The sequence below is a fragment of the Chrysochloris asiatica genome, unplaced genomic scaffold, assembly GCF_000296735.1.
Source record: "Chrysochloris asiatica unplaced genomic scaffold, ChrAsi1.0 scaffold00124, whole genome shotgun sequence".
Classification (NCBI taxonomy): Eukaryota; Metazoa; Chordata; class Mammalia; order Afrosoricida; family Chrysochloridae; genus Chrysochloris; species Chrysochloris asiatica.
The window spans coordinates 7,241,759-7,256,001 of NW_006408642.1; the positions used below are offsets into that span (position 1 = coordinate 7,241,759).

The 14,243-nt window shown below is 43.0% G+C and overlaps 1 protein-coding gene across 3 annotated transcripts in view; it reads left to right on the top strand.

The window, feature by feature from the left end:
- The window catches only part of SCAP (SREBF chaperone), a 72,250-nt gene that overhangs the window by 41,129 nt on the left and 16,878 nt on the right, over positions 1 to 14,243 (top strand). For all 3 annotated transcript variants that reach the window (XM_006868796.1, XM_006868798.1, XM_006868797.1), the window contains exon 2: positions 5,522 to 5,651. In XM_006868796.1, coding sequence (XP_006868858.1) covers positions 5,522 to 5,651 — 130 coding nt within the window. The remainder of the gene's footprint in view (positions 1 to 5,521; positions 5,652 to 14,243) is intronic.

Here is a 14,243-nt window from a genome sequence, read left to right on the forward strand (position 1 = left end):
GAGCATCCCGGACTAGAAAGCAATAGATTTCTTGCTTCTGCCACAAATTCCCCCAGCTGTGAGTCTTCCAACTTTCTAAGTATTCCTTTATATGTGGTTCCGAGTTCTGGGACCATCCCCTGAGCCTGCTTGGTCGGGTATTCTGTGTTGTTGTTGGCGGAGCTCTCTGTTATACGTCCACCCGATCCACCATCTTGTTTGTTCTCCATTATCTTTTCATTTCCATTTTCCATGAACTTCTTGAAACCTCCTCATATACAAATATTTGAGGAGACTTCAAAAATGGGGTCCTGGTGGCACTCTAGGATAAATACTAGACTGCTAACCTTCCAGTCACTCTTTGGGAACCCTATATGGGGTCACTATGAGTTGGAACTGACTGGCACTTAACAACAGCAACATACAAAAAATTATAATAGTTTTATTCTTTTTTCTTTATATATGTATATCTGTTGTTGTTAATGTGCTTAATTGTGGCAAATAGATAGCATAGCAAAACACTTGTTTAGTAGTTTTGTTCTTAATAGCACAAATTGGAAAGTATCATATGTTCCTTGACAGTGGAATAGATAATTACACTGTGGTGTATAAATACATCCACTGCCAATCTTTTCAGTGTAAGACAAAGGTTTTTCCTTTGTGTATGATGAGACAAGGAGTCCTGGTGTGGTTCTTTGGATTAATGTGGACTGCAAAGTCAGTTTGAACTGCAAGATGGTGGTTCAAGCTCACCAGTTGCATTATATACAAATATTGTGGTCTGTTCTTTAAATTAAAGCAAATACTTTAACTCCACCACTTGTCTGTCAATTTGTCATACTTTGGTGGCTTGTGTGTTGCTGTGATTCTGGAACCTGTGCCAACAGTATTTTAAATACCAGCAGAGTCACCCACGGTGGACAGATTGCAGATGTGCTTTTAGAGACTAAGAATAGGAAGATGGAGAGACAGACTGCTTCCGAAAATTTCGTCCCTGAAAACCTTATGATTAGCAGTGGAACACTGTCAGCACCAGAATATTGCCAGATTAAGTGCGGGAAGATGAGCCCCTCAGGTTGGAAGGGACTTAAAATGCCACTGGAAAAGAGTTGCCTTCTCAAAGTAGAGTTCACAGTAGTGAAGCAAATGGAGTAAAGCCTTTGGGGCCTTCATTTGCTGATGGGGCACAACTCAAAATGAGGAGTAACAGCTGTAAGCATCCATTAATAATTGGAACATGGAATGTATGAAGTATGAGGCTAGGAAAATTGGAAATTGTTAAAACTGAAATGGAATCCATAAACATTGATATCCTAGGCATTAGTGAGCTGAAATGGACTGGTATTGGTCATTTTGAATCTGACAGCCACTTGGTTTACTATGCCAGAATGACAAATTGAAGAGGAATGGCATCACATTCGTCTTCAAAAAGAACATTTCAAGATCTGTCTTGAAGTACAACGCTCTGTCATAGGATGCAATCCACATGCCTACAAGGAAAAGCAGTTAATACAATTATTATTCAAATTCACCCACCAACCACTAAAGTCAGTGATGATGAAATTGAAGAACTCTGAGAACTTATTCAGTCTGAAATTGATTGAACGTGCAATCAAGATATATTGATAGTTACTGGTAATTGGAATGCAAGGTTTTCAAATAAAGAAGAAGGATCACTAGTTAAACAAGAAGGCATTTGTGATATGCTGGAGATGGCATGATAGAAGTTTTGCAAGACCAATGACTTGTTCATTGCAAATACCTTGTTTAAACAACAAAAAAGAGGACAGTACACATGGACCTCACCAGAAGGAATGAATACACAGAAATCAAATTGACTACATCTGTGGGAAGAGACAGTAGAATAACACCATATCATCAGCCAAAACAAGGCCAGGGCAGACTGTGGAACACCTATCAATTGTTCATATGCAAGTTCAGACTGAAGCTGAAGAAAAATAAAACAAGTCCACAAGAGCCACCATGGGACTTTGAACAAATCCCAGCTGAATTTAGAGATCATCTCAAGAACAGTTTAGATGAGTTAGACACTAATGACTGAAGACCAGAAGAGTTGTAGAACATCAAAAACATACAGAAGAAAGCAAAAAAGGAAGAAAAAGACCAAGGTGGATGTCAGAAGAGACTGAAACTTGCTTTCCAGTATAGAGATGCTAAAGCAAGTGAAATAAATGAGGAGGTAAAAGAGCTCAATAGAAAAATTCAAAGGGCATCTTATGAAGGAAGACAGAGTCAAATATAATAAAATGTGCAGAGATCTGGAGATAGAAAATCAAAAGGGAAGAACATGCTCAACATTTCTTAAGCTGAGGGACCTGAAGAAAAATTCAAGCCTCAACTTGAGATACTGAGTCTATGAGCAAAATGGAAAGGTGCTATAGGATAAACGCTCAACCACAAGGTCAGTTTGAACTACACAGTCGACAGTTCAGACTCACTAGCCGTTCCTCAGAAACCCTATACAGAGTTACTGTGAGTCAGGACCAGCTTGATGGTACTTAATGACAACAATGGGCAAAATACTGACTGTAGCAGAAAGCATCAAAAGAAGGTAGAAGAAATACACAGAATCACTGTAGCAAAAAGAAATGCTTGATGTTCAACCATTTCAAAAGGTAGCATATGATCAAGAGCCAATGATACTGGAGGAAGAAGTCAAAGGTGCACTGAAGGCATTGTCAAGGAGTAAGCCTCCGGGAATTAATGGAATACAAACTGAAATCTATTAATAAAGTGATGGGCCACTGGAGGCACTCAGTTATCGATGCCAAGAAATTTGGAAGGCAGCTACCTAGCCAACTGACTGGAAGAGATCCGTATGTGTGCCCAATCCAAAGAGAGGTGATGCAACAGAATGCAGAAATCATCTGGCAATGTCATTAATACCGCCTGCAAGTAAAATTGTGCAAAAGATAATTTACAACAGCTGCAGCAATATATTGACAGGAAACTGCCAGAGGTTCCAGTCACTTTCAGAAGAGGACTTGGAATGAGGGAGATCATTGCTGACATCAGATGGATCTTAGCTGAAAGCAGAGAATACCAGAAAGATGTTTACCTGTGCTTTATTTGACTACACAAAGGCTTTCGATTGTGTAGATCATGAAATGATACGGACAATGTTATGAAGAATGAGTATTCTAAAACACTTAATTGTGCTCATGAAGAACCTATACATAGACCAAGAGGCAGTTTTTGAATAGAATAAGGGAACACTGAATGGTTTAAAATGAGGAAAGGTTTACGCCAGGGTGGTGTTCTGTAACCATACTTACTCAATCTGTATTTTGAGCTAATAGTTCAAGAAGCTAGATTATTTGAAGAAACACTTGGCCTCAGGGACTTATCTGTGATATGCAGATGATACAATCTTGCTTGCTGAAAGCAAAGAGGACTTAAAATACTTACTGATGAATTTGAAAGACCACAGCCTTTTGGTATGGTTTGTACCTCAGTGTAAAGAAAGCAAAAATTCTCACCACTGGTCCAATAAATAATGATGTCAAAATAAATGGAGAAAAGGTTGAAGTTGTCAAAGACTTCATTTTTATTGGATCCACTATTAACACTTAATGGAAGCAGCAGTCAAAAAATAAAACAACTTGTTGCATTAGGCAAATCTGTTGCACAAGACTTCTTGGAAGTGTTGAAGAGCAAAGTTGTTAGTTTGAGTACTAAGGTGTGCATACCCAAGCCATGGTATTTTCAGTAACCTCATATGCATGTGAAAGTTGGACAGTGACTAACGAACGTAGAAGAACTGATGCATTTGATTTAAGGTGTTGAAGGAGAATATTAAAAGTACCATGGAGTGCCAAAAGAACAAACAAATCTATGTTGGAAGAAATACAGCCAGAATACTCCTTGGAAGACAGGATGGTAGATTTTGTGTCTCATTCTTTGGACATATTACCAGGCAGGACCTATCCTTGGAGAAGGACATCATGCTTTGTACAGTAGAGGGTCGGTGAATATTGAGAGGAATATCCCCAAGGACGTGAATTGGCACAGTGTCAGCAGCAGTGGGCTCAAGCATAACAACAATTGTGAGGTTGGCACAGGACCAGGAAGTGTTTCGTTTTCTTGTGTATAGGGTCGCTGTCAGTGGGTAGCTACTCGATGACACCTAACAACAATAGGTTGGCTAGTTTTTTCTAGTTCTCTCAACGTATACCTAGTGTGACCACAAAATTTTGTAAAATTGCCTTGTTTTTACAAAGTCTTTATGCATCTTCTGCATGTTGATTTAATGAATTAGTTGGATTTCCTTGTTTTCTTGGATTAAAGAAGTTTGAAAACTCTTATCTTGATGATTTCTAAAATTTATGCTAGCTCAGAAATGTTGTGGTTTGTGATAGCTAAGGTTTTGTGCCCATTTGTCTGGGCCAGGATTCTCCTGTTTTAGCTGTAAAGCCGGTTATCCCCTTCCTGATGAGCTCACCTCCTGATGTGATCAAGCTTTGATCAAATCATCTTAAGTGTTGTAAATCCTCACTTCTATGAAGTCCGTGATACCAGATGCAGTCTCTTAGATTGTTGTTGTTAGGGTGTCAAGTGTCATAGCGACCCTGTATAGGGTTTCGCTAAGAAACAAGTGGTGAGTTTGAACCACTGCCCTTGTGGTTCAAACCAACCTTGCAGTTCATTGCTTATTCTATAGTACCGTACCAGGATTCCTACAGGATTTGGTTGTATCTAAAGGAGCTCTGGTAGCGTAGTAGTTATGAATCGGGCTGCTAACCTCAAGGTTGGCAGTTCAAAACTACCAGCTGTTCTGTGGGAGAAAGATGAGGCTTTCTGCTCCTGTAAAGATTTACAGCCTTGGAAACCCAGTGCAGGGCCACTATGAGTCGGCACCAACTCCACAGTACTTAACAACAACAAAGTCAATCTCTTTTGAGATATATAAGGAAAGAGAAGTGAGCAGAGCTCAGAGGGGCCCAAGACAGACAAAGCTAGGAGTGGAGTATCTCCTTTGGACCCAGGATCCTTGCACTGTGAATCTCCTAGATTTAGGGAAAAATTGTTGCCAAGACACCTGGAGATCTCCAAAGCATGCTGGGCCTAAAGATGCTAAAATGAGACAAGGGCGTTTCTCCAGAGCCAGGGCTCTGAATGGACTTCTCGCTTCCTAAACTGTGACAGGAGTCCTGGTGTGGCACTATGGGTTAATGTGCCAGACTGCAAAGCCGTTTGAACTGCATGTCAGTGGTTCAAGCTCACCAACTGCTCCTTGGAAACCCTATACAGGGTTGCTATGGGTTGGACCCGAATCGATGGCACTTGACAAGAACAGCAAACTGTGACAGCGTAAATTTCTGGCTGTTACAGCCGTCCCCTTGTGGATTTCAGTTTTAACAGTGTGAGGTAACTAAAACATGGTTCTAATCTTTTGTACATTTCTGCCCTCCTAGAAGGGGAGAATGTCACTGCAACTGCAGTGGTTCCTGTGTTACTAACCGCAGAGCCAGCTCTACCTCCCACAGAGACCTAACAGTTCTCTCTTTTTTATTCATCCCAGCTACCCACTGCTGAAACTCCCCTTGCCAGGAACAGGACCTGTGGAATTCACAACTCCAGTGAAGGATTATTTGCCCCCACCTGTGGACTTTGACCGCAAACAAGGAGTGACAACTGAGCAGCCAGAGTGGGTAGGTGCTCAGCACATTGCTGAGGAGAGCACTGGACATCGGGTGGAGATTGGCTGAGACAGGGTTGTGTGAGTGGAGTGATGGTGGTCAGTTTCTGAATGGTGGATTCATGTATGTGGACAGCCTTACAAAGGCATGAAAATGTTTAGTTATGTTTTTAATGACTAACCTTAACTGAAAGAAAACGACTCTAAAGTGTGACTTTCCTGGAAGAAAATGAGATCCAGGCTTGCCACCACTGTGTTGAACTGAGCCTGCATTTGCCCCCTCTAGAGAGGGTCTCTGCAGGCTGGTCACACACCCTACACAGGTGCCTGACAGTGCCTTGGCAGGAAGATGATCTCTTCCTTGCTCCTGGGCAGGCATGAGCACCGCTGAGCATTCCTAGAGAAATTCTATCATGAAGGTCCTGATAACTGTCTGGGAACCGCAGTGTGCACCTATTGTTTTCCACACCTGTTGTTGTTGTTAGGTGCTGTCGATTCAGTTCCCACTTTAGGCAGAAATGATGTCTAGTCCTATGTCATCCCCTCAGTTATTATGTTTGAACCCAACAGTGTTGCTGAAGTGTGTCAGTCCATCTTCTTGGAGGTCATCCTCTTTTTTAATTATGCTCCACTTTCCAAGCATAATGAATGTCATTCTCCAAGAACTGGTCCCTTCTGACAACATGTCCAAAGAACAAGAGATGAAACCTTGCCATTCTGGCTTCTAAGCACTTTGGCTACATTTCTTTCATGACAGATTTGTTTTTTCTACTGGCAGTTCATGGTACTTTCAGTATTTTTCACCAACACAAGAATTCAAATGCATCAAGTCTTCTGTGATCTTCCTCATTCCTTGTCCAATTTTCACTTGTATATCAGGAGATTTTAAATACCAAAGCTTAGGTCAGGCACACCGTAGTCCTCAAGCTGACATCTTTGCTCTTCAACACTCTAAAAGAGGTCTTTTGTGGCAGATTGCCTAATGCAAAACACAGTTTGATTTCTTGACTGCTGCTTCCTTGAGTGTTGATTGTAGATCCAAGCAAAATGAAGTCTTTGACAACTTTCATCTTTTCTCCATTTATCATTAGTTTAGTTATTTATTGGTTCAGTTGTGAGGAATTTTGTTTTCTTTACATTGAAGTGTAACCTATACTGAAGTCTGTAGTGTTTCATCTTCATCAGTATGTATGTTAAGTCCTCTTCACTTCTAGCAAGCAAGATTGCATTATCAGCATTTCGCAGGTTTATCTGTTCACAGTAAATATTGAAGATGTATGGTGAAACAATACAATCCTGGTGTACACCTTTCCTGATTTTTAAACCATGCAGTGTCTCCTTGTTCTGTTTGAACAACTGCCTCTTGGTCTGTGTACAGATTCCTCATGAGCACAATTAAATATTCTGTAATACCCATTCTTGGCAGTGTTCTCCTATTTTGTTATGATTCACACAGTCAAATTACCTTTGCATAACAAGTAAAGCTTCTTTCTGGTAATTCTCTGCTTTCAGCCAAGATCCTTCTGACATCAATGATGTCCCTCATTCCATATCCTCTTCTGAAAGGGACTTGAATTTCTGGCTTCTTCCTGTTTGTGTACTGCTGCAATCACTTTTGAATTATCTTCATCAAAATTTTACTTCCATGTAATATTAATGATTTTGTTAGATTATTTCTGCATTATTTTGGGTCACCTTTCTCTGAAATGGATACAAATATGGATCTTTCCCAAGTGAATGACCAGGTGGCTATCTTCCAAATTTCTTGGCATAAATGAGTAAGTATCTCCACTGCTGCATCAGTTTGTTGAAAGATCTCAGTTTGTTCTCCATCAATTCCTAGAGGCTTCTTTGTCACCAATGCTTTCAATACAGCTTGGACTTCTACCTTCAGTACTTCTGGTTCTTAATCATATGGTACCTCTTAAAATGATTGAACGTTGACCAGTTTTTTTAGTACAGTGATTCTTTGTATTCCATCATCTTCTTTTGTTGCTTCCGCCATCATTCAATATTTTGTCCATAGAATCCTTCAATATTGCAACTTGAGGTTTGAATTTTCTCTTCAGTTATTTCAACTTGAGAAATACTGAACATGTTCTTCTGTTTTGGTGTCTTAACTCCAGGTCTTTGCTCATTTTACACTTGTTAGATTTTATTTTATCCTCAAAATCCAACCAGATAAAAGTGCAGAGTTTTGATTGCTTTTGTAGTTAAGGCAGCTGGGGCCCATCGTGATGAAGTGCACCCGTTATATGGTTAAACGAGGTTAACACTGGGACTGGAACACCGGATCACTTGACCCTTAGCCCACTGCTTCTTGTTGGACCGTTCTGGTCTAACTTCATTATCCTTGGGCAGAATACTGATATAATGTAAGGATAGCCTACCTAGCTGAGGATGGCATCATTCACCAAAAGTAGAATCATTTATAGAAATAACACAAGCTTGATTAGCCCACATGTATGCCTTTTACCTGTCAGATAACGGGCAAATAACTTTTCTTACATCTGTTGTGCTTTGACCTCATGAATTAATGGGACTTACTGAGTCTGGTTTTGAGGAGGAAAACCAAAGCTCGGTGAACAGGGCTCTCGTCCTCCTTTTATCTGACACTGATTGCGCGTTCCTTCCCCATTTCCTTTTTGGTTAATGCTGCAGCCTAGTAGCTTGTGATAAACTTGGCTTTGCTGTGCTGAGAGGCATATCTGGTTATAACACAGGGTGCCAATGGGAAGAGTGCACCTCCGGGAAGGCCAAAGGGAACATGGTCCAATGCTGGCAGAGACCAGTTCTGTGGCATCACACCCCAGCTGGATCACTGACACTCTGTGAGACCTTAGTTTAAACCTTTAACCGTCACTAACCTGGTGCATAAGGTTGTTGTGAGTCAGAACCGACCCACTGGTACCTAACGACAACAGCCTCCTGGTGCAGTTTCACCACATGATGAAACAATGGCTCCTGGGTCAGACTAGGAAGCCTGTGTTTGTGACTGTTTCCTGGCTTATGGATTCAGTGGACCCTGCTAGTGTAGAGATGTTTAGCAGTGATGAGGCTGTTAGGAGGTTTACTTATTTATCAGCTTTTAAACTTGGTGTCCGTCATTGGCCTGCGATGCTGACAGTCATGGATGTACAGAGTTACTAGAGGGCTCAGGAAAGAAAGGCTTTCTTACCTTTTCTCTTTTAGGTTGGAGCCTCTTACCTTTCAGGGTCGATAATAGAAGTACAGGCCTCAGAGCTGTCTCACCCTGACTGTCCAAGACAAAAAAAAAAAAAAAATGTGGGCCAGTAATACAGGATTCTTTACTTTTGTTGTTATTGTTGTTAAGAGCCATCGAGTCATTTTCAACTTATAGTAACCCTGTATAGGGTTTCCGAGGACTTTGAACCACCGACCTAGCAGTTCAAACAAATCTTGTGGTTCCGTGCTTATCCTACAGCGCCATACCAGAATAAGAGAAAAGAGAATTTGTTTTTGGCTTAACTAACTCACAGCCTGGCAGGACTCATTCGAACACAGCATGGGTTTGGGCTCAAAAGGAGTCTACAGGACCTATCGCTCAGCTATGCCCTCTGCTGGCAACTCTGCTCATGGTCTCCCTGCAGCTTGAGCAGCTCCAGCCCATGATCTGGCAGCATGCGATCCAGGGGGAGTCTGAGCACATGTCTTCGTGTGTTCCAGTGCCTCTGAATGAGGTTGTCCACCTGGGGGCAGCCCTTGTGCCAGGGGTAGGCTTTGTGATTTGACTTTATCACCTGGCTGAAAATGAGAAAGGAAAACTAAGAGGCTTGGACACTGGGCAGTACACCGCAGGCATCTACTACCAATAACTACAGAACCCAAGTCTCTGCTTCCTCTTTTCACTTCCTGATTCGGTATGTGTTTATTGTGCATCTGTGTTGTGCCTGGCAGGGTGCTCTGGAGGTTCACTCCCTCTGAGGAGATTCCACTCTGGTTGCAGAGAGAAGACAGATGTCTGTTGAAAATAAATGCAGTATATCTCAAAGGGACACAGGAGCCAACTCAAGAGTTCATAGTAGCCAACTTCAACAATTTAAGCAACAAAATAAAGGTGCTTGGCCTTCAAGGAGAGGAGCATACCTGCCCACTCCCTAAGTGCAGGCTGTGCCTCCCAGAGCTATAATGTGGAAAGAGGCACTGTATGCTGGGGAAGCCTGACAAACACTCCCTTAGCCGGTGACCATGGTTCACGTCAGCAGTAAGAAGTCCTGTCTGTAGTGTGCTTCCTAACTATTAGACTTCAGTCAGCCTCATGGTGCAGAGCAGATGCTTCCTGGGGATGATTATGTCATGTGAGGAGAGTGGCACCTTACTTCTTTCCTCTTCCTCCCCAAATCCATAACCCCAGTCTAATGGTGAGAAAAACATCAGACAGATCCCAGCTGAGGGGCATGCTACAAAATACCTCAAAACTATCAAGGCCATCACAAACAAGGACAGTATGAGACACTGTCATGTTTGGGAGAAACCTTGGGAGATACACCCTGTTCTCTACAGAATTCACATGGGTCAGAATCACCCAGACTGGTTGGTTGTGGAGGAAAAAAGGACTTGGGAATTGGGCAGCCCTGAGTTTTAATCCTGGCTCTGCCACCTGTTACCTGTGTGACCTTGAACACATAATTCTAGCTTTCTTAGTCATGGTTTTCTCATCTGTAAAATGGGGATGGTGATAAGTATTTTTGTCATTCCTTAAAGGAGTTAAATTGTGCAGATTGCCCACTCGAGCATGGAAATGACAGCTGTCATTTCTGTGAGCCCCCAGACCCCTAGACAGTGAAGGGTTTGAGTATGCTGTACTGGGGACTGTGCGGTGCTCTTTCCTCCAAAGTCACCATCCAGATCAAAGGAGGGTACCCTGTCTACAGCAGATGTGATCATGGGGAGCATTAGAAACCTCTGGCAGAATTGCAACCCTATGTGCCTCCTCAGCCAGCCCCTGAGATGGGATGGCAGCCACCTCTGATGGCAGGGAATGTCTGGAGGTCATGGATTCTTGTCCATGGGGTAGTCTGATTTTAACCTGGGGCTGACAATCTACCTTGAGCCCTGCTCAGCATCAGGACTTCCCAACTGTAGAAGTGCAGGCAGGTCTAAGGCTGGCATTGGGTACCGGGGCTAAAGCCAGGACCTTGTCTGGAGGTCATCGTGTGCCTCAGACACTCAGTTGGTATTCACAAAAGCAAGGATTTACAACATTGTGTTTGTGGGTTGTGTTGTACCAGCTGACCGTGGTGTTCACCGAGACTATGGTCCTGAGCCCCCAGACCCAACAACACATTACTTCAGGGTTATTTTGCCCCCTATGAGCTCTACCACATTCTTCAATATATCTGCAGCAAAAATAAATACCCATGTGCAAATATCCTCTGTCAAACCTGTGTATATTTTTTTGTATCTTCCCACTCTCCCCTACCCGTTGAGCCTGTGTATCTATCCGTAGTTCACCGTTATGGCAGGATTGTGTATACAACAGTATTTACCTTTATCCCTTCTAACTCTTGCACTCCTCCCTGTGTCTTCCTGTGCCTTCATCGTTCTTCTGCCAACATCCCTCTTGTTGTAAAATTAACATGTGTCTACCCTTTAGCCAGTGAATTCTCTCCCTTCCCTCCCATCCATGGTAACCATCAAAGAATGGTGTTTTTTTGTTTTAGTATGGAAACTTTTTATAATAGTGGTTTCATACAATATTTGTCCTTTTGTGACTGATTTCATTCAGCATAATGTCCTCCAGGTTCACTCATGGTATGAGGTTGGCTTGGCCTCTTGCCCACCCCTCCCTAGATGTGCCTGTCCATCATCTACTTAGAGACCTCCACTTCTTTGCTGCATGGAGCCAATGAAATGTGTAGCGTGCTTGACCTTTGGTGGTATGGTTGCTTATAACCAGTTGCCCTGCTCTGAGGTCAGCCTAAGCTGGATTTATCCCCTGCCTGGGCTGTGGAGCAGCTTGTGGGTGTGAGAGTGTGTGGAAGCACCTTTGCCAGGACTCAGCGAAATGTGGGGCTGGCGCTGAAGGCCATGCTTGGAGTCCCAGACCAGTCTGAACACTCAGGAGAGAACTCTGTTCACATGTTTCAACATCTTTGAGAGCTAATTGTGGACTTAAACTATTAATGCAGAAGACAGTTGGGTTTGCAGTTCTAATTGTTTCTACTGACTTGTTGGTCTTGTGTCCCCACAGTGCAGGCCACATCCTTAGCTCTGGTATGTCCCCAGAACTTCAATATCTGAGCTAACAGGTGAGGCTTCTGGACTGAGTTGTCTCAGAAGGCTTTTGAATAATGGGACAAGCCCACCTGATTGAGAGGCATGCAGGTGTGAGTGCAGTGTGCCTGGCAGTGGCAGCAAGCAGAGAATCCGTAATTGAGTGACCCCTTTCTGAGTTCCCTCTGTTGTAGCATGATGTTGTTAGATGGTATAGACTTGGTTGTGACTCACAGAGTCACAGAGACCTCCAGTCACCAGTCCAGAGCTTACCCTACTTTACCTCTATGTCTCAGTCAGCTAAACTGAGCTCCTTTTCATCAGGGAGCTATGTCTTATTTGCAGAACTCATTAGTCTATTTGAACTTTGAGAAGTTAGGTAAGAAAGGCTAGCTGTGGAGAGTGGGGTGTCATCAGAATAGTGTTTTTTAGGCTTGGCGGTGTGAGTGTCTTTATTAGACTTAGTGTGGGAGAGAAAAGAGGAGGTGGAAGAGAGTGCTTGCTGGAGGAAGGCATCACAACACGGTGGTAACTGTAGAAAAGAAGGAAGAGAAGTGTTATCTTCCCCACTCACCAGGAATCCCTACTCCCCTTGTTGTATTCCTACCCTGTTTTCTACATGGTATCTCTTGGCCTCTGTATTGTTGTGTAACAAATTACGTAGCAGCTTAAAATGACACACATTAATTATCTGTCACACAGTGTCTGCGGGTCAGGCATGCCTTTGCCTCAGCTTGTTCTCTCTTAAGGCTACATCCAAGGCTGCAGTCAGCTCAAGGCTTGACTGGCGGAGGATCTACTTCCAAACTCATTCGGTCATTGTTTGCAGGTTCTTCTCAAACTGTTGGTAGTGAATGAAGGCTCACTGTCCTGTTTTGTGAGTTCTTCCAGAGCAACTCACAGTATGGTGGCTGACTTCAGAGTGGTGGCTTGGAAAGAGGGGAACAGAAAGCACTAGTGTTTTGTAACTGAGTCTCAGAAGTGACACCTCATCACCTTTATCTTCTTAGAACAAGTCACCAGATCCAGCCCACTCTCAAAGGGATGGGATTACACAAGGTCCTGAAACCCCAGGAGATGGAGCGATTGAGGCCATGTTAAAAGGCTGCCTACTACAGCCTCCTTCTAGTGAGGAGTCTTTCATCTGTGCATAGTACACCTGGACTCTGGTAGCTCTGTGTTTCCACTGTCACCCACTTAGGATACTACGTGTTGTGGTCTGTGTCCATGTTTGTTTCTAACTCAAATATCAAGTACAGGTTGTGATAGGGTCAGCAAAGTGAGTGTTTGGGCCCCACCACCATGCCCATTACCATTTGAGTGCTTGCCTGCCAACTACCAGCATCTGCATGTCATGTGTCAGAGCATCTCTCTGGTGCAGGAGGTGTGAAGTACTAGACAAGTCATGCCCCTAGGAGCGGCTCCCTAGTCCTTGAGATACAACAGCTCAGCTCCTTCTAGCTATTCACAGAGGTCATCTGCCCAGTACCACACTCTGTTCCCATTTTCCTGCTCAAGTTCTTACTCCCCTTTTCTGCACCTCTTGTATAAACTGCTGCTCTCAGGGTTTGCTTCTGGGGGAAACTAAAGTAAGACGGTAAATGACAAGGATTAGGTTAATGCCTGTGTTCTCCAAAATGTATTGTAACTCCTAATCCCTATACCTGTGGTTACAATTCCATTTGAGAATGGGTTCTATTTTTTATCTTCATGTGGCTATATTGGTGTAGGGTGTGTTTTGAGATCTGAGATATAATAGATCAGTTTAAGCAGGCAGAGATGGGGGAAGGTAAACCCCAACCCATGAGAAAGTCACCAGTGAACAAAAGCTGAAAAGATACAAGGACCTTCTCCTAGAGCCAGCACCCTGAATTCAGGCTCCTATCTGGCTGAATTATGAGAATATAAATCTCACTTTGTTAAAGCCATCTCCTTATGGTACATTTGTTATGACTAAGCTAGATCGCTGAGGCAGCTGTGGAATAAGCCATCAGAGACTTCTGATAACCAGAAGAGGGAGGATGAGGGGCTTAGATGTTGGTTTAAGAGTTGGACTATGATCACATTTAGTAAGAGATAAGATTTTTAAAGAGTTGAGAGATGCAAAACAGCTGCTTGACGAGTTCCCATGGATGTCAGTGGGTATGAGGTGGAGGCCAGCAGGAAGGGTCCAGCCAAGGCTGGCCAGCATGCTGCAGTGGACTGATATCTACATGATTTGTGATTTTTTCCGGTCAGGTTTGCCAGCTGAAGAGTGAAAGCATGTGAGTGGTGAATTTTACCCAGGATTAGGCATATATGACGGGACTTCAGAAAGTTTGTGGAAATATTCCATTGTCTTTTGATTCCCTTTTCCACAAACTTTTTG